This window comes from Felis catus, chromosome C2, assembly GCF_018350175.1.
Source record: "Felis catus isolate Fca126 chromosome C2, F.catus_Fca126_mat1.0, whole genome shotgun sequence".
Classification (NCBI taxonomy): Eukaryota; Metazoa; Chordata; class Mammalia; order Carnivora; family Felidae; genus Felis; species Felis catus.
Genome location: NC_058376.1, coordinates 9,688,866 through 9,709,492, shown reverse-complemented (window position 1 = coordinate 9,709,492; position 20,627 = coordinate 9,688,866). Strand labels below are relative to the sequence as shown.

At 40.8% G+C, this 20,627-nt stretch overlaps 1 protein-coding gene across 5 annotated transcripts in view; it reads right to left on the bottom strand.

Annotated features, from left to right (window-relative positions):
• Positions 1-19,836, bottom strand: part of LOC109491637 — a 309,568-nt gene extending 289,732 nt beyond the window's left edge. For all 5 annotated transcript variants that reach the window (XM_045036644.1, XM_045036641.1, XM_045036643.1 and 2 more), the window contains exon 1: positions 18,969-19,836. In XM_045036644.1, coding sequence (XP_044892579.1) covers positions 18,969-19,649 — 681 coding nt within the window. In that variant the 5' untranslated portion in view covers positions 19,650-19,836. The remainder of the gene's footprint in view (positions 1-18,968) is intronic.
• Between the last annotated feature and the right edge of the window lie 791 nt (positions 19,837-20,627).

The following is a 20,627-nucleotide window of genomic DNA, read 5'->3' as shown; positions in this document are numbered from 1 at the left end:
AAGCCCCAGAAGCGATCAGATAAATGGTGGCTCAGAGTTGTTCACATCCTCTGAAACCAACAGTCCCAGGCGCCAACCCTGGGCCACCACTTAATGTTCTGAGACCCTAGATGGCACTCGGCACCCTTGAACTCCACTTCCTGTAGTGGATGCTTGTCATGCTTTGTACATACACGCATGCGCATACATGCACTGTCTGCCTACGCTTAAAGAATTTTCTCCCTTATCAGTCCTAACTCCCCAGAATAAGCCAGAAACTCATTGTCCAAGCTTTCGTTGAAGCTAAGGTACATCTAGAGATGCACACTCTAGAGACTCTAATGAAGTAGAGAACCAACATAGGAAAGCAGGAGTGTCCCACAGTTTGTCATCGTGCTGCAGGCAACGGAAGGCTCCAGCTCTGGGGAACATCAGCCAACAAAGGCCTCATGTATCAGTGGCAAAATTGCAGTATCTGTATCCTGTGAAGGTGGCAGAGCTGTATCCGCAAAGGCTTCCACTCTTGCAAGAGTCTGCGAGCTACTTAATAATCTTATTGTAACTAAGTTCCATTTCTATGCATGCACATTAGAATATGTTCTTCTGTTACCAATTAAGAATCCCATCAAATTAGTTGTTGCATTTACAAACGGCAATGATAACGTGTACGACACAGAATATTGGGTATTATCTAGAACAGCCAGGTAACAGCACCTTGAACACAGGTGAAAAGGATTCCTCAAATGCTAGCTCTATTTCCCTCATTTTTTAGTAACCAAATACTTTTATTATCCTGTTTTCTTTCTATCATCATGTTAGTTATGTATTGCTTTACTACTCTTTCAATGATTAGCCTAAGGATTACAACATGCATTCTTGATTTATCACAGTGTAATACATATTATATTTTTTTTATTTTTTTAACGTTTGTTTATTTTTGAGAGAGAGAGAGAGAGACAGACAGAATGCGAGTGGGGGAGGGGCAGAGAGAGGGAGACACAGAATCCAAAGCGGGCTCCAGGCTCTGAGCTGTCAGCACAGAGCCCAGTGTGGGGCTGGAACTCATGAGCTGTGAGATCATGACCTGAGCCAAAGTCGGACACTTAACTGACTGAGCACAATCAAAAATTATTTCTATTCAGGGGCACCTGGGTGGCTCAGTCAGTTAAGCGTCCAACTTCGGCTCAGGTCATGATCTCACCATTCCTGAGTTCAAGCCCCATGTCAGGCTTCATGCTGACAGCTCAGAGCCTGGAGCCTGTTTCGGATTCTGTAGCTCCCTCTCTCTGCCCTTCCCCTACTCGTGCTCAGTCTCTCTCTCTCAAAAATAAACATTAAAAAAAATGTTTTAATTATACATGTTTATCCCTTGTAGTATTATTTGCTTCCTCCTGCATTTCCGTATTACCATGTGGAATCATTTTCCCCCAGCCTGGAGGAAAAACATTTTCCTTTCAGTACAAACATGCTAGCAATGAATTTCTTCTATTTTTATTTGCCTACAAGTATTGTTACTTCACCTTCTGGAAAGAATAGTCTAGATATTTTTAATTCTAGATTGGCAGTAATTTTCTTTCACCACTTTAAAAATGTTCTATGCTCTTTGGATTCCATTACTTCTCATAAGCATCTAGCTCTTGGTCTTACTATGACTCTCAGAGGTAAGAGATCTTTTTTCTAGTAGATTTAAAATTTTTACTTTTTGTTTTGTTCTTTAGTAGTTTTACTACAATGTGTGTATGGTTTTCTTTGTATTTCCATTACTCAGGATTCCATGAGGTTCTTGAATTTAGGGGTTCTGTTTGGTGAAATCCTCAGCCATTACCACTTTGGAAATTTCTTCTGCCCATTCTGTTTCATTTTCTATTCATTCAAGGAATTCAATTATTTGTATATTGGACCTTTTCAACAAGTGTCATGTGGGTCTTACATATCTATCTTTTCTACAATCTGAACACAAATGCTATTAACTTGCTATCCAGTTCACTAGTCCTGTGTTCTGCTATGTCCAATAACCACTAAACTCAGTATATTCTTAATTTCAGATATTACATTTTCCCATTTTAGAATAGCCATCTAATTTTTATAGATTTCAACTCTTTAGCAAAATTCTTCATCTTTGTATCTTTTATTCATTTTTTCTCTATTTTTGTTTTTTTAATGTGAAATTTATTGTCAAATTGTTTTCCATACAACACCCAGTGCTCATCCCAACAGGTGCCCTCCTCAATGCCCATCACCAACCCTCCCCTTCCTCCCACTCCCCATCAACCCTCAGTTTGTTCTCAGTTTTTAAGCGTCTCTTACTTTTTGGCTCCCTCCCTCTCTAACTTTTTTCCCCCTTTCCCTCCCCCATGGTGTTCTGTTAAGTTTCTCAGGATCCACATAAGAGTAAAAACATATGGTATCTATTTTTGAACGTACTGATCATAGTTATTTTTAAATCCTTGTCGGCTAATATTTGATCATCTGTGAGTCTTCCTTTATGATCTGTTTTATCCTTGATTGTTAGTTGTATAGTCTTGGCTCCTTGCAGGTCTTGTAATATTCTATATATAAGATGTACAAAAGCTGCAGAGACTCCAGGTAGTTTTATTATCCACCAAAGACAATTTCTCTTTTCTGTCTTAGGCAGAGAGTGTGAAAGATGAATCATTTCAATCTAATCATATGTTAACGTGGAAAAGGGCTCGTTTATTAGTTTTAGTAAGACACATAACACTTCAACTTTGCCTTTATTTCTAGGGCATGGACTCCAAGGTTTTTATTGAGAGTGGTAGGGTCTGTGTCTCCTTGGCCCTGAAAGATCCTGAGAGTTTATTCACCCTGCAGTGATTTCATCTTAGCTCTCTAACCTCCCACCCCAAATTTGAAAATGTGTTGATGGGAAGATTAGCCAAGTGTTTGATGCAAGCCCTCTCTCCCTTCCTCAGCCCACATCCAGAACTGGTGAATGACAACAAAGGGATTGGGGTAGCTGATGATTGGGACCCCTGAAAGGGTCTCTGCTTGGGAGCTTAGTTTATCTAATTTTCATTGCTTTCCTAGTTCTCTGGTGCCTATTAAAATAGGTTTTTCGTAAATTTATAAATTATCTGTTTCTTCCACAGCAAAAGCATTGACCAAGACCTTCTACATCCAACCTAGACAAAGAAGTCCCTCTTCCCCCCTGTGTAACAGATTCTGTCATTGGTGACCTGAGGCTCATTAAAAGCCCCACGTTTCTGATAGCAGAAGAAACTAGAATAAAAAGCTAGTACAACCAGACTGGTTGTTGGATTTTATGGAACTTTTAAATGGTGCTCATTGTCATTCGCAGGTCCAAAGAGCATTTCACTTTGCGTAAGAACCACTTCTTATAGACAGACCAGGTTGACAGAATTTAAGTCACAACTTCTAGTTCAGATTCAATTTATATTTACCACAAATCAAAATAAAGCCATTGTGACAAAGAAGAACAGTTTTGCATATCAGTCTTATCCTTATGATCAAGATATGCTTGAAATAAACTCTTTGTTTTTTTTTTTAGGATAGTATCAGTTCACAATCCCCCCACCTCTGGTCAAAAAAAGCTTCACACCAACAAAATAGAAGAAGAACTGATTGTAAAAAAAAAAAAAAAAAAAAAAAAAAAAAAAAAAGCAAAACAGGAAAGCAGCCACATTTATAATAGATTGCTTCTATTTACAAAAAGACGCTAAATATAATTATTACAAAAATTGCCTCGAAGGAACTCCATGCACCAGTTGCTGCACTGAGGAAGATGGAAAGAAGTTAGGACACTGCATGTTGTATATAAACCTAACCAAGGTGGCACAGAAACGCGAATGCTGGAAATCAACCACACACCATGGAAAAGAGGAACTCCTTACACAGCCCTGCTGGCTCTTTATTCTTAGGAACAGAATGACTCTGTGGAGTTAACTGAAGGCTCTTCTGGTTTAAAAGATGAGAAAAGGCCTTGCCATATGTAGTTTACGAACTGGGTAATATTGAATTTCCGACTCCTCCCCATCTCCATCGGTACTCACCCATTACAGAACCCCTCCACAACCACCAAATCGATGTCTTCATTTGCCATAAAGTGCCTGGGCACTTTCTAAGGCATATCACTGTAAAGGTATACTACCTTCACTTTTCTAGATTCATTGTTGCCCTCCCCTCACACCCACTACTATGTTAATGTACCTTTATTTGTAGAAACTTGCAAGGCTAATAGAATGAAAATTTAGAAGAAAGATATTTTAAACCCTTCTATCCTAACAGGAAGGCTCACCCCACCTTACAATAATGCATAGGGCCAAACTTAGAGCAACTGAGGAAATGGCTGGTTCTTCCTATAGGACGGCTGGAAGAACAACAGCATCATTAATTTTTCACCATTTCCAGCCCATTCTTTGGTGGTGCCATCACTATTCTGTCACAGCTAGTGAAAAATTTAAATGCCACTTTTATTTTTCCAATCAACAGCTTGATATGATCCAATAAAAATGCAATTCCTTTAATGGACACACTAATGCACTGAACTGAGGTCTAGGGCCCCCAACCTGGCACACACACAGATCACCTCTTTCCTGAAACAAATCTTCCCTTCCCATCAAAGGGTATGAATTATTTGTCCAAACAATCTCCCACTCTGAACTTAATACAAAAGCTCTGTTGGTGTTGAAATTTGGGTGGAGCTCACCAAATCTAAGGTTCTAAAGTTCAGGAGAAAATTCAGGAGCCTAATATGATGACAGATCAAATGAAACCAAAACACTCTACCTTGACAAGTCTTTCCAGCAGCCAAATACTAACTGCAGATCAAGCCAGATGGCTTAGACTTGAGGTCAAAGAAGTGTTGCTAAAGATCTTTCAATATTGTTCTTTCAACAATTGACCTGCTTCCTTATACTTTCATCAAGTAAAGTTTTTTAAAAGTTTCAATGGCTTGAAATGTATGAATACTTTCTTTGATATCCATTTTGACATAGATAGCTTTCTGACATATTAGTAGAGGTGGTGCATTTGTTTCATAACACATTATATGTATTTTTTTAATGGCCAGAATAGATGATACATTGATACATCTTTGCTCACACAAGTACATGACCAGACTCCTCAGACAATACCTAAATGGCCACCCACCTCCTTTCGTATGTCCAGCTCCGGCCATATGCCTTACCACTTCCCAGATACCCAGGACCAACTTCATCTCAACAAAGAGATCAAATGAACCAAGAATGTGTCTGATTCTCAGCCATCCCACACGTAAGCCTAACTCTTGTCCCTCACGTCAACCTTTAGCCATTTCCGAAAATGTTATCCACATTTGAGACAGCCCTCCTTACAAAACACATACAATTTACAATCTGCCAGTTCTCAGTTAAAATCTTTACCCACAGTTGCATCAACTTAATGATTTCTGTGTCTTTGACTCAATTATACAAGGATTCAGAGACACCATGAGTCAAATCAGGTCTCTGCCCACCCAAACATAACTACACACAGAAAAACCCTGTGAGACATGGTCTACACGGGGGATATTAGTTTTGGCTCCCTACTCCAGCTTCAAAATAAGGAACCCACCAAAAAACAGCAATGGCCAACTTTGCAGATGACAACAATTTTATAAAGCACTTTCGCAACCATTATCTCATGTGATCCTCACAAGAACTCTATGAAGGTAACAAAGCAGGCATTATCCTTATTTTAAAGATTATGAAATTAGGATCCAGAGAGGCTAATTACCTTTCCAACACCCCCTCGCTGGTAAGTGGCAGGGTCCCAGTGGTGTGATGGTTCCAGCACATCACACAGCCTGAGAAAACCCTGATTAACTTTGTCTTAGCACAAAGTATAGGACTTATTAGAGCATTATCATCAGCTATCGTTGGGATAAATAGCTCTTGAAATTAAGCCTTCTGAATGTGATGCCAACTTCCTACAAAGCTCTGGCTCTTTAAGACTCTGTTTCACACTGTTCTTACATCTCTCTCTCTCTTCCACAAGTTCACACAGCTCTATTCATTTGCTGCTGTGCGTTTTAAATATTGCAAATACCGGATCATGTTAGAATGGTGGGATAGCACTGCTCTAGCGTTCAGTTAGTGATTTCAAATTATCCCAACTGGGATAAGTGACTTCTTTGTGGCACTGACCCCATGATTACATGACTCCCCTCCCTCATCTTGGTAGATGCTGTCTTTATTTTAATTTTTTTTTAATGTTTATTCATTTTCTTTGAGAGAGAGACAGAGACAGAGACAGAGTGAAAGCAGGGGAGGGTCAGAGAAAGAGGGAAACACAGAATCCAGAGCAGGGTCCAGGCTCTGAGCTGCAAACACAGAGCCCGACATGGGGCTCAAACCCACAAAACAACCCACTTTGTTTATCATGGATTTTTATGTTAACCTTCACAGCAACATCTAGACTGGTGTTTGACCGGACCACTGAGCACCACAGCACAGCCAAAATGACACCTAAAATTAACCATCACAGTATGTGAATTGTATCTCAAATTTTAAAAAATCAATAGTTAGGAAACAAATTATTCAATTAAAAAATGGTCAAAATGTTTGAACAGATGATTCACCCCAAAATATATACGGATGGCGGTAAATCACATGAAAAATGCTTATCCTCATTAGGCAAATGAAAATCAAAAAGTACTTTCAAGTCGTTTTTTAAAACCCCACTTCAACTTCCATTCATCTGAGATTGATTCTTACTGTGTGAGGTGACCCATGCATCCACAGACACCTCATTTGTTTTATTCAGTTAAGGCCTTATCTTGACCCTAGCCGTTAAATGTGTCTATCAGTAAAGTGTTCATACTGGATTTCTGTTTTTGCCCCCACATACGATACTGACATCATCCTCTATATTTTAGTTTTATTCTTCATGTAGCAACACTCTCTCTGCACCTCCCCACCTATTATCAGCTTCTATTTTGGCTGAACGTTTGGTCTTAGATTCTCAGTCTCAAAGGTCTCCCATTATCACATTGGTAGTTACCCATGATATATCCTTTACACCAAGAGTCTGCAAACTTTTTCTGGAAGAGGCTGACAGTCAATGCTTTAGATTTTGTGGGCCAGAAGGTCTCTGTTGCAAATACTCATCTCTGCTCTTGTAACATGAAAGTGGCCATAGACAAGGCATAAACAAACAAGCGTGGCTGTATTCCAATAAAACTTTTTTGACAAAAATAGGTGGTGGGCCAGATTTGGCCTGCAGGCCCTTACTTGATAACCTTCACTCTAGAGAACAGCCTGTTCTTCAAAAAATTTTTTTTACATTTTATTTATTTATTATTATTTTTGAGAGAGAGACAGACAGAGCACAAGTCGGGGAGAGGCAGAGGGAAAGGGAGACACAGAATCCGAAGCAGGCTCCAGGCTCTGACTGTCAGCACAGAGCCCAACGTGGGGCTCAAACTCACAAACTGTGAGATCATGACCTGAGCTGAAGTCAGACACTTAACTGACTGAGCCACCCAGGTGCCCCAGAGAACAGCCTGTTCTGTTTCACTTTCTTACATTAGAACTTCAAAGGGTGAAATGATGGTTTGTATTTGCAAGATGCCATGTCATGATCAGCTTAATTGTAAGGACACATTTTGAAAGGAAGGTATAGTTGACCAGCAAAAACAGAGTTAGGGCTCCCCTCTTAGCCCCTGTGATGTTATGATCTAATAAGAAATATATATTTTGGTCTTCATCCCTGGATCCTGGCCAGAGCTCCTAAAACCTCTGTGACTCCCCAATTCTAATACTCTAATACTCAGCTTTTGACTCTGGTTCCTGACATAGAGTTCCTAAATCCCTTAGAAGTTCTCGTTTGTTAGGAGCACCTTTTGTTCTAATGAGTTGACTCTCGGTGGGTTCCTAGATAGCTTCAGGACAGCAGCTAGTCACCGGGAACACCAAGCCTTGATTAGAAGCCTGGAACTTCCAGCCCCTCCAGGATTGAGTTAGTAATTAACGATGCCTACGTGATGAAACCTCAGCAAAAATTACTGAGCTGTGGGATTCAGAGAGCTTCCGGGCTGGTGAACACATGGAGGTGCTGGAAGGGTGGCCTGCCTGGAGAGGGCATGGAAGCTCTGTGCCCCTTCCCACACACTTTGCCCCGTGCAGCTCTCCCATGGGGCTATTTCTAAGTCATCTCCCTTCAGAATAAACCGGGTAATCCAGCAAGTCAACTAGTTCGTGAGCTTTTCTAGCAAAGCACTGAACCTGAATACGGGGTTACAGAACTTCTGATTTATAGCTGGTCAGTTAGGAGAACAGGTACCACCTGGCACTTGTGATGAGCCTCTTGAAGCAGGCGGTGGAAGCAGTCTTATGGGACTGAGCCCTCACCTGTGGGGTCTGACTCAGATAGATGGTGTCGGAACTGAACTGACTGTACGACACCCAGCTGGCGTTGGAGAATTGGTCAGTATGTGAAGAACCCACACATTTGGTGGCCACAAGGGAAGCGTGAGGACAAAGGAAAATAGTTTTTCTGAGCCCGTGCCATTTCACCTGGAAACGCTCAGTGACACCACCATTTGGTCCTGAGTGCCTGGCACAGAGGACATGCTCAAATAAAGTTGGATATTATCATCAGGAGGCTTGTGTTAGCCAAGGGTGTGTTACTGGACTCGTTGCAACTCTCACTGCTAAAGCAAGATACAAGACACTTTTTAATCCACCTCAGGTCACAAATTGCCAACTTTCTTTTCAGGGAAACTGAGCCTGGGTGGTTAAGAACAGTCACAAGTGGCAGGAATTGCAGATAAGAAAAAGAAATGGTAAAAGCAGGGTTGAAACCCCTTGCCAGGTGTTGTACATTACGGGTGCCTTTCATACTGTGTGTGTTTGTTGTTAGAGCAAAATGGTGCACAAGCCTCTAGTCAACTTAGGCTATTTCGCCCAATAACGACTAATTTTACTGTAGCAACTTGAGCCTCTTAATTCATCCCTCAACTTCACATCTCTCCTCGTTCACTTAGAAGTTTCATATGCGGATGCAACAACAATTTAGTGAGAAGGCCATGCCCTGGGGAGCCAGAGGGAATTGCATTCAAGTCCCTACCTGCTGTGTGACTCTGGGTGAATGATTTGGCCTCTCTGAGTCTCAGTTCACTCACCTATGAAATGTGGATAATATCTACCCTAGAGATCTGTGAGTGCTGTGAATTGAATTGTGCCCCCCCCCCCAAAAAGAGATGTTGAAGTCCTAACCCCAGTGGCTGTGAATATGACCTTATTTGGAGATAGGGTCGTTACAGGGGTGATTGAGTTCAGATGGGGTTGTTAGGTGAGCCCTAATCCAATATGACTGGTGTCCTAAAAAGAAAAAAAAAATGGACATAGAGACAGATACACATAGAGGGAAGATGATATGGAAAGGGAGGAAGAAATGGGAATTTCTCCATCACAGAACAAGAAATGTCTGGGATCCCCAGAAGCTAGAAAAGGCCAAGAAACATCCTTCCCTTTAGCCTCCAGAAGGAGCACTGCCCTGTCCATGCCTTAATTTTTGTCTTCTGGTCTCAGAACCGTGACACTATAAGCTTTTGTTGATCTAAACCGTCCAGCTTTTGACCCTTTGTAGAGGCAGCCGTAGAAAACTAATATATTGAGGGGTCAATGGGGAAAAAAAGCACGTAGCTCAATGTGTGACCTGTAATGGATGCTCAAATATGTTTGTAGAAGAAACAAATGTTCTTTTCAAAGTCTAGTTCCCATGTATTGAACCCCTAGTACATGCTGGGGCACACAGCTTATGCTCTCATTTATAATTCTTACAATAACCCTATGAGGCAGGGAGACTTATCAGTCTCAACCACTTTGTAGATGAGGAAACTGTAGCCTCGGGAGATTAAGAAACTTGCCCAAGGTGAACTGCTAGGAAGCAGTCACTGTGTGTCACCTACTCCTTTAGGCTTAAGCTGCCACAGTGCCCAGTCTAAAGCAGTGTCATTACAGGAATCAAGTGGCCAGAGTTGTTTAAAAGCCTTTTCCATAGGAATATGTAATAGAAGTGCACCAACCTATTCTAAGCACATTCCATGCGCCTTTGGTGGCATACTTCAACCAAATACTTCTTGAGGTCTTATATTATTTAATTCCACCCAAAGGACAGGTAATTGGCAAGGATGGGTATATCACAAAGAGATGTGATGCCTCCATAGAGCCTCCTTCAGAAAAGGGTTTGTTGACCCAGCTGTCAACCCCTTCAGAATTGCCTAAGCTACAGAAAGACTCCACCCAAGGTCCTGGCTTCTCAGGGCAGCCTACACCCAAGGACTGAGCAAGAGGACCACCCATTTCAGGCCAAAGTGGGCTCTTCCAACAACACCAGTCTCTCTACAGCTCCACCTCCAGGTTGGCAGAGGTATTGTCAGGCCTGTACCAAGGGTGCGTGTCTCCTCCCCTGTTTAATATGTGTCATTCCCTAAAAATGTGCCGCACACCAAACTCCACCCATGTATCTGCTTCCAGAAAACTCACCAGGTTTCGCATCTATCTTTGGCTGGCAAGGAGCGATATAAGCCCAGATATGAATCTGATTCCAAGGAAAGGAAAGATCCTGATACCTATGTATTTGCAACTTGAGTCCAGGGAAGGAAATGCAGCGAGGTGTAGATGAAGAGCTAAAGTATAAGTAAAAATCCCCACCGTGGTCATGGACAGATCAGAAGTCCATTGACTTCAAAAGCAGAAAAGGAATCTTCCAAGAAGTAGTCAGAAAGAGCCCCTCTTCAGTCTTTGCCATCAATTCCACAAGGCCAGTGTATTTTTTAAGTAAACGTGTGATAAGGACATTGAAACTTGATATTTCAAATCATATGGACCAGTTCCAAAAAAATATACATGCCTGGCTAAGAAATGCCCTCTAAGTGGCACTTCAGACTCTCAGTATTATGAGGGGGAAAAGACATATAAAAAGTCTTGTTATTTGCACAAAAAGTTCCTTGGCTGATGGCATATATGAAATAATTTGTGTGTGTGTGTGTGTGTTCACATTTCCACTTAATCAAGGTCAAAAGAGGCCAAGTAATGGGGGTGGGGGCAGTAAATTGTTCCATGAAAGTTTTTGAGCTGATTAAAAATTTACAGAGAAAAGAATCCATCCCAAGCATAGTCACGTGGTATCTCCTTCATAAAGGGAGCCTGGTTACTTAGCACTAAACCCTGCCGTTTGGGCTATCTGATTACACCTTATCAGGGGCCATTAGTGTCTGATAATAGCAACCAATCCCTTGTTTGGCCAGCCTTAATTTCCTTAAAGAAAAATCTCCTTTGGCATGCAGCTCCTCCCCTTATTCACCCAATGGAATAAGGTAAGGAATAAAGATATATACATAAAGATCTGGCATCAAAGGACAAGGTCACATCCAGCCTACCGACAAATACACCTGTCCACGTTCCTGTCACAAAGCAGTGTCTCCTTCTAGCCCCAGGCTTTGCTCAGCAACAGAGAGATGAAATGGCATGCAATATTTATTATAATGATCACAAAATATGTAGAATGTGAGCTAACAGGACTGTAGAACTCTGTCAATTCAGCCCCTTCCTTTTACAGTTCAGGAAACAGGAGTCCAGAGTCTCACAGTGTAGCAGAGGTCAAGTCTAGATTTCTGATTCCCAAACCAGGCTTATTTCCACCAAGGAAAGTCACAATCCACATCATACCTTGTTTTCTACAACATGACTTAGGGAGAAAACTGAATCTATTCACCCTGATTTGTTCCAAGAATGTCACCTTATCTTTGCCATTGTGTGTCTTGTGGCATTTATAGACATTTTTTTTATTTTTTATTTTTTTAAATTTACATCCAAATTAATTAGCACATAATGCAACAATGATGTCAGGAGTAGATTCCTTAGTGCCCCTTACCCATTTAGCCCATCCCCCCTCCCACAACCCCTCCAGTAACCCTCAGTTTGTTCTCCATATTTATGAGTCTCTTCTGTTTTGTCCCCCTCCCTGTTTTTGTATTATTTTTGCTTCCCTTCCCTTATGTTCATCTGTTTTGTTTCTTAAAGTCCTCATATTTTGTTTTAAATTTTAACATTTATTTTTGAGTGAGAGTGAGCACACAAGTGGGGCAGAGGCAGAGGGAGGGAGACAGAGGATCCAAAGCAGGATCCCCACTGTGAGTGCAGAGCCTGATGAGGACACCATGAGATCGTGACCTGAGCCAAAATCAAGAGTAGGCAGCTTAACCAACTGAGCCACTCAGGTGCCCCAGCATTTATAGACATTTTTAAAGAGAACTTTGACTAAATGGGATCCATCACCAAAGAATGATAGCTAGAGAGGTAAAAATATCCTCTAAAATAAAAATCCCATTGATATTGACCTCTGGCTTAAAATAGGGGGGACCTGGGTGGCTCAGTTGGTTGAGAGTCCGACTTCGGCTCAAGTTGTGATCTATTTGTGAGTTGGAGCCCCACATCGGGTTCTGTGCTGACAGCTCAGAGCCTGGAACCTGCTTTGGATTCTGTGGCTCCCTCTCTCTCTGCCCCTCCCCTGCTCACGCTCTGTCTCTCTCTCAAAAATAAACATTAAAAATTTTAAAATAAATAAATAGAATAGAATACAGTCTATCCCAAGTTTCCATCTAGGATAACAAAAGATAGAGAAAAGAAAATATGGAAAAAGGGAAAACCCCACAAGAAGGGTGAAACTATTATTGGCAGGCAAACTATTCCCAGAACACGGAAGGGGATATCACTAATTACAAAATAAAGCCAACAGCTGCCCCGCCTGAGCTCAGACCCTTATTCTTTCTGCTCTACTCAGAACCCAAGGTCTGTATGAAACAGGAAACAGCTCACCATCCCCATGTTGGGTAGGTGCAAGGTTTTCATAGTTATAATCCCTTTAGGGTCTCACGTTATACTTTTATCTGAAGAAGGAAACTAAGTAAATGAAGAAAGGAGAAAGGGGGTAAACAGTGAGGGCACAGCGTACACAGGGAGGCACAGTTCCAGGTGCTAAGGTGTCAAGAGTTTCAGTGGGAGGAGATGCAGGGGCCATATTTTTTCCCCATGTTCTATCAGTTGATAAGGTCAAGAAAGCAGATAATAAAGAGTGGGCCCCACTTAGCAAAGAGCTGCAAGAAAGACCCACAAGGTAGAATTCAAATTAAGAGAATAAAATCTAAAGGGTTGCCAGTGAGACCATGGAGAATGGCAAAACAACACGTTTGCCCTCTTAAATTAAATATCCACTTCATGTCTGGTAAAAAGCAGACTTGAGGGGCACCTGGGTGGCTCAGTCAGTTAAGTGTCTGACTTAGGCTCGGGTCATGATCTCAACGGTTCATGGGTTCCAGCCCCATGTTGGGCTCTGTGCTGACAGCTCAGAGCCTGGAGCCTGCTTCGGGTTCTGTGTCTCCCTCTCTCTGTGTCTGTCTGTCTCTCTCTTTCTCTCTCTCTCTTTCTCATTCTCTCTCACAAATAAACAAACATTTTTTAAAATTTTTTTTAAAAAGGCAGGCTTGGTCATGTAGAAAACCAAACCCATGGTTGGGATGAAAGTTGGGTGTTCAGAATAAATAGGAAGAGATAGGACATAGTAAGTAAGTGTAAAAAGATGGCGGATATCCAGAAGGGACACCGCCAACTTATGTAATGTGGATTCTTGAGAAAGACACCAGAAAAGGTGAAAAGAAAATTCTGGTTTAAAATACTTTATGGAAATGTTAGAATTCAAACCAAAAACAAACAACAACAACAACAACAAAATAACAAGAAAAAAACACCTGACCATGTGAAGGAAAAGGGTTCATTCACCACATTCTAACCTACATTGATGAGAGAAGCCCCCATCAAGACACTTTCTGACAACTCTTAAATGAGTGGAGGAAAAGGCATATAAGAATTCAGGCAGAAGGGAAAACAGAAACAAAACAAAACAAAACAAAAATTAAAGCAGCTTCAGATGTCTGTCCCAGGACACTGAAAGCTAAAAGAAAATGCAACTATAGTTTTGCCTTTAAAACACATGAAAGATCATAAAGAGACATACACCAATGATCAAGAGATGACTAAAAAAAATAAAACTGTGATCTAAAATGACTTGCAGTGAACAGTGAAATTCATAAAGGATGAGCTGAAGATTATAAAAACGTGAACCAAACTAAATACAAATGTGAAATACCTCTTAAAAATATAGAATAGTAAAAAAAAAATTTAATATCAATCATCTGACTGTAAAAACACAGGTTATATTTTTCAATCTCAGGAATGGGAAGGGGAAGTAAAATTGCATTAAATGCCTTACTTTATATAAAGAGTTTAAAAAATTGTTTCATCCTTGATTTTGATTATAGAAATCCACTTTTTGAAATTTTTTTTTCACTTAGAAAGCCACTAGAAAATTAAAACTAGACTACATTTATTCAAAATCATAAGTGCAAAAGTAAAAAATAAATACTCCAAAAAAGAACAGAAAACTTTTGGAAAGAGGAAAAAGACTTTCCCCAAAAAACAGCATGTCATGGCAGGAACAAATGAAAACATTAAAAGATAATCAGATTGGATTTTTTAAAATCAAACACACTCTGCTTTCAAGGGATAGGTTGAAATAAAATGACCAGAAAAAGTTATGCAAAGATTTATTACACAGATTTTTTTAATAGATTTTAAAAAATAGGAAAGTATGATCATTAATTTCTGATGAAACTGAGTTCAAGGTAGAATATTAAACAGGACAAAGACTGTTATTTTATATCAATAAAGATAGAACCCAAAATGAATACATAACAATCCTAAATATTTGCTAAATACCATAGCATCATAATATGAAGCAAAAATAATTAGAAATGAGTAATGGTATTTAAACAAAAACACGGCATAGAAACTAATATGCATTCTTTTCAATAGTCCTTGAATAAAAATATTTAAACACACCAACAAGTGGACTTTTAAAATAAATAATATTTTAAAACTAACAAAACTTTTGAAGTATCTAATAGTTCTCACAGGAAAGTTCACACTTAAGTTCTCTTAATATTAAAAAAGAATAATAAATGAACTAAGCCCTTAATGCAAGAAGCGAGAAAATCTATTGGGGGTGGAAAATATTTTTTAATTAGTGTTATTAAACAAGCTGTAGAGGGGCGCCTGGGTGGCTCAATTGATTAAGCATCTGACTTGATTTCAGCTCAGGTCATGATCCTAAGAGTTTGTGAATTCGAGCCTTGCATTGGGCTCTGCGCTGACAGTGTGGAACCTGCTTGAGATTCTCTCTCTCCCTCTCTCCCTCTCTGCCCCTCTCCCACTTGCACACATGCTCTCTGTCTCAAAAAAAAAAATAAACATTAAAAAAAAAAACAAGTTATAGAATTAATAGATAAATCCTGGAGCTAATTCTTTGGAAAACTTATACACCAAATACACAATTCTAATCACTCAAATCGAGAAAATCAAATCAGAAAATAAAAATATACCTATGTATGTGAAAAAGTACAAATGTGTACAAAGATTTTAAAATATAAAACAATATTTTGCATCGCACTATGCCAATAACTTTGAAAATATTTGAGAAATGGCACATTCTTAAAAACAAAAGCCAGAAAATCTCACTTGAGGAAAACTATGGAAAAATTAGAAAAGTTACCCAGAATTTACCTCCAAGGGGCTATTGATCATAACCATTTTTTTAGATTCTCTTTTACATAAGGAATAGTTGTTTTTATAATACATATAAATCACTGCAGAGCATAGCAAATACAGAAAGCTGAGCGAGATCATTTATAAAACTGGCCTAATCCTGAAATCAAAACCAGGAGAGAGAGGAAAACCCAGAAAAGATTTTGAAAAAACCCTATAGACCAATCTCACAGCTATAGGCCAAAAATTCTAAATAAAAAACCCATAAAGTAGGGATGTCTGGGTGACTCAGTCGGTTAAGCATCAGACTCTTGGTTTCAACTCAGGTCATGATCTCACAGTTTCAAGAGCTCGAGCCACACGTCAGTCCCTGAGCAGGCAGTGTGGAGCCTGCTTGGGATGATCTTTCCCTCTCTCTGCCCCTCCCCCACTCATGCTGTCTCTGTCTCTCTCAAAACAAATAAATAAAACTTAATAAAAAATTTATAAAAAAACCATAAAGTAAATTCCATACTATTTTAGAAGAATGACCCACCTAATAAGAGTTATACAAGGAATCCATGGGCCATTTAATATTAGGCATTGTAGTAATACGACACAACCAGGGCCCATTAGAAAACCAGTGTGACGCTCTCAACTGTAGCCAAAGAGTTTTAAGGTCAGCTGTTCACAATACTACCTAAAGATAAAAGGTGAAAAAAGATTTCCAAACATCCAGATAATTCTTTAAGATCAAAGTCTAAATTATCCAGCTACCTGGGATTAAATATTTATTAGTTCAAACAGAATGGTCTCCGAGAAGGAAAAATATTATGCCACAAGCCGTTTCCTCATTATTCTGAGTAATGGGAATGCTGCATCCCAAGAAAGCCCTCCAGGGCCTCCACATGACTGTCACTCATCACTGTCACTGCCCCGCTCTTAGATTATCTATTTCTTGTCCATCTCACTTCCATGGTTCAGCTCAAGCTCCACTACCCCTGGACCCACTCCACTTCACCCCCCTTCACCCTTCGCCTCCCCTCCAGGACGTTCCTGCTGACGCGCTCTGTTCCCCACTCGTAACCCCACTTACATCAGACTCCCCATGCTGACTATTGTCTTGGCTGTTTCCTCTGAGACCACAGGTCCCTGGGGCCCTGGGTTGTGTCCCGCAGTTTCACTACCCTGTCATACAACACAGAGTAGGCACTCAATCAGTTTGGATTCTTTGTTTACCTCATCAATCCAGAAATTTGCGAGGACCTAGCGATATTGATTCCTGTGTAGCAAAACGATCCTAAATTAGTAACTGAATCAGATCTCCCTCCAAGAAATTGGTCTAAAACAGTCTCGCACACATGCGTAAGCACATACAAGCCTAGCAAGCTAGAAGGCATTTCCTGAGTTCGCCACTTGGCATTTGAAGCTTTAAGATTTGTCACATGAATGTGCAGAATAAACACTAAAAAGCAGTCACCTGTCTTTTTTCTTCCTCCTTCAGCTTCATAAGAGTAGACACTGAGAAAACCTAACTAGGCTAATCCTGGTTTTACTTCATTTACCTGCTGGTAAGGGGTGATCTTCCAATGGAACTGTTACCCAGAGAATTTACCTTACTCAGCTAACAGCCTGAGCATCTCTCTTGGCCAAACCTGGGTGAATTTCCCTCTCTTTTAAGAGGGGACTTTCTGTCTTTTCATGTTTCCTATACAAGTTCTAAAAACCAAGACCAGACTAATATTTTCAGGTCCCAGCCAGTAACCAATGGGCCAGTCTTCATGGGACCGGAAAGAGTTCTAAGGACCGAGAATTCTAACTATTGCACATCTTAATTGGGAGGGAAAAAAAGGACAACTCTGCTTCATTTTTCCCAACACTTAAATTATAACACAGATTAAAAACCCCTGGAATCCACCAAGGAATTGGCTGAAATAAATATTTAAGAAAATCGCAATGGCAAATGGTTTGTTTTTGTGTGTCTGTGCATTGGGGGCCTCAGGTTTTAAGGAGTCTGTCCCTCTGCTCTCGAGTTGGGTTTTTAGAAAGAAATCAGGCTGCTCTGAATAGTGAAGTTAAAGGAAAGGGGGTCAGATGCAGCGTAGGATGCTGGTAAAGAAAGGGTAGGAAGAAAGGGTACAGCGGGCGGACAAGAACAGTATTAACAGCAAGATCATATGTGCATCACGAAAAAGGAAGAGGAGGCTCACACTGATCCAGGAAAGCTGAGCTGTGAAGTCCGCAAATCCGAATTATTCAGCACAAATCCCCATTTTCAAAAGATGGGCCAGGTCCATAAATATATCCGTAAGCCTGTCTGCTAAATACACAGTCGCTTGCTTTAAATATTTTAGAGGTAGGAAATAGAGCATCAACTTAGTTAAAAAGCAATTTTTACCCATCTTTTTATATCACAAAGCAATTATTGCTTACTTGCCGCTTTAATTTGCTCTGACAACCTAATGTCAGATAACACCAAAGAAAACAAATGAAAAATGGAAAGAATAGTTAGTCTCTGATATGATATATGTTTATGCCAACAAAGATTAGTTAAAAATCCATCTTCCTCCACCTGAATTCAGAGACTGTTTAAGGGAACTGTCAGTAAAATCATTACTAATGAAGTACCAGACTACCCGAAACAATGGTTAGGGAGGGAAATGAAAAGGTAAGTGCAATCGCAGATGTCACAAAGTTTTCATTAGTGACGGAAGCTGCTGGGGAAGTTCATGTTTTCAGAACAGCCTGTGATCATTCCAAGCATCCACACCATGCAATCTTATCCAGTCCTGTATTCTCCTCTCATCTTCTCCCTCCTCCTACGTTTTGGAAATGTGGCTTTTCCTATAAAAACTAGGAAGGAAGCTATTGTAAATCCCCTACCCCAACAACCAAACCCCAAATCTGCTTTCTTGGCTAGCGCTGTCTTTGGTATTTATAATAAGCCATCCATCTTTGAATTACAAACCATCATCACTCACCCAATTCTCTGAGACATCTTAAAATCCCACCAAAAGATGGCGGAACGGCATGGAAGCGTTTTTTTTTTGTGTCTCACATCCATGAAATAAAGCCAGATCAACACGAAACCATCCTGCACACCTAGAAAACTGATCTGAGGATTAACACAGCCACCTGCACAACTCAGCAGGTACGCGGCGCAGAGAGGTGAACTGGGGGAGAGGGAAGCCGTGGGGGGAGGGCAGGGAGCTGTTTTTGCCTGCGGAGAGTGGAAGGGGGGGTGCGGAATACGGGAAAAGCACCCCCCCCCCAAAGCAGCTGGAGAGAAAGTGGAAAAGTCGAAACAGCCGCAGGGACTAAACTAACAAGGGAGAAAGCAGAGGGTTTAAATTCCATTAAGACTATAAACAGGGGGAACGCAGAGTCTGAAACGCCGCAGCTCGATACCTGGAGGTGCTCTGGTGAGAAGGACGAGTCCCCAGGAGCAGAGCGGAGTCCGGGGTTCTTTGGGCCACACGGGAGAGTTGGTTCCCCTGCTGGGAGGACATCTGGTAGAGGCTGTGGGGTCCCCCAAAGGCAAGACCCCGGCGGACCCGGAAGAACAACCACATTCACTGGTGCTAGAACAGGGTCATTGGGGGTGAAGCCTGGTGCCACATGTGTGTTGTGATTTGCCATAGTCCCTGAAACGCTCCTGCCACAAGATGGTGCGAACTTTCTCTGGGACGCGCTGGCCCCGGGGCCGCAGTCTCCGCATCGGCAGCAGCACGTCTGTGAACGTTCCTGAACGCGGCCCGCACCCGGCCACTGCTCGCTGAGACCCTCCCGCAGAAGGCGGAGCAGGTCAGAGCCGCGGTCCCTCAGAAGTAAGAGGTCGGGAAACACAGCCGCATCTGAGATAAAACTCAGGTGGGAGGTGCTGCCTGGAGCTTGGTCACAGACTGTGTAAAAGCGGGAGGCGGATGGAAGCCAAAGACAAACGATGGGTGTGCCATGGCTGATCCGGGAGAAGAGCGTTCCAATAGTAGAGAGGGTTGCTGGGTGACGCCATTCTCGCGGCTCCCGCACATGCGCAAACACACCTACAAGCGCCACAACCATCCACCCCAGTAAGCTAAGCAGCGCCATCTAGTGGAGAACGGAGCCATTACACTAAGCCCCGCTCAACTGGGCCAACATCGTTCTTCAGGACCACAAGTCTCTCTGCCAGCTTAGTTTACAGACTATAAAATGCTTCATAGTTTGACTTCTAAGGGAAAATGAAGTGATTTCATTCATATTTCAGTCTGTTCGTTGGTCCATCTATTCAATTTTCTTTCTTTCTTTTTCTTTTTTTTCTCTTTTTCATTTCTTTTCTTTTACTTGAATACAGAAAAAGAAAAAATTATTTTTATTTTCAACTTATTAAAAATGTTTAATTTTTTCTACTATATTTTTTTGTGTAAATGTTTTTCAAATTCTATTTTACTTCCATCATTTCATTTTATTCTATTTCAGTGTATTCATTTTTTCAAGTTTTCAAACAATTTCCTTTTTTTTCTTTCCCCTTTTTTCTCTAATCTATCAAACCCCTTTCAACACCCAGACCAAAACACACCTAGGATCTAACATCATTTATTTGATTTTTCTGTATATGTGTGTGTGTTGTTTTTAATTTTTTAATTTTAATTTTTTTTTATTTTAATTTTTTTCTAATTTTAATTTCTTTACCTCATTAATTCCTTTTCTCCCTTCAAAATGACAAAATAAGGAATTCTCCCCAAAAGAATGAGCAGGAAGAAACAAAAGCCAGGGACTTAACCAACACAGATACAAACAAGATGTCTGAACCAGAATCACGATAATAAGAATCACGATAATAAGAATACTAGCTGGAGTCAAAAATAGATTAGAATCCCTTTCTGTGGAGATAAAAGAAGTAAAAGCTAGTCAGGATGAAATAAAAAATGCTATAACTGAACTTCAATCTCGAATTGGATGCCATGGTGGCAAGGATGGATGAGGCAGAACAGAGAGTCAGCAATATAGAGGACAAACTTATGGAGAATAATGAAGGAGAAAAAAAGAGGGAGACTGAGGCAAAGAGCACAATTTAAGAATTAGAGA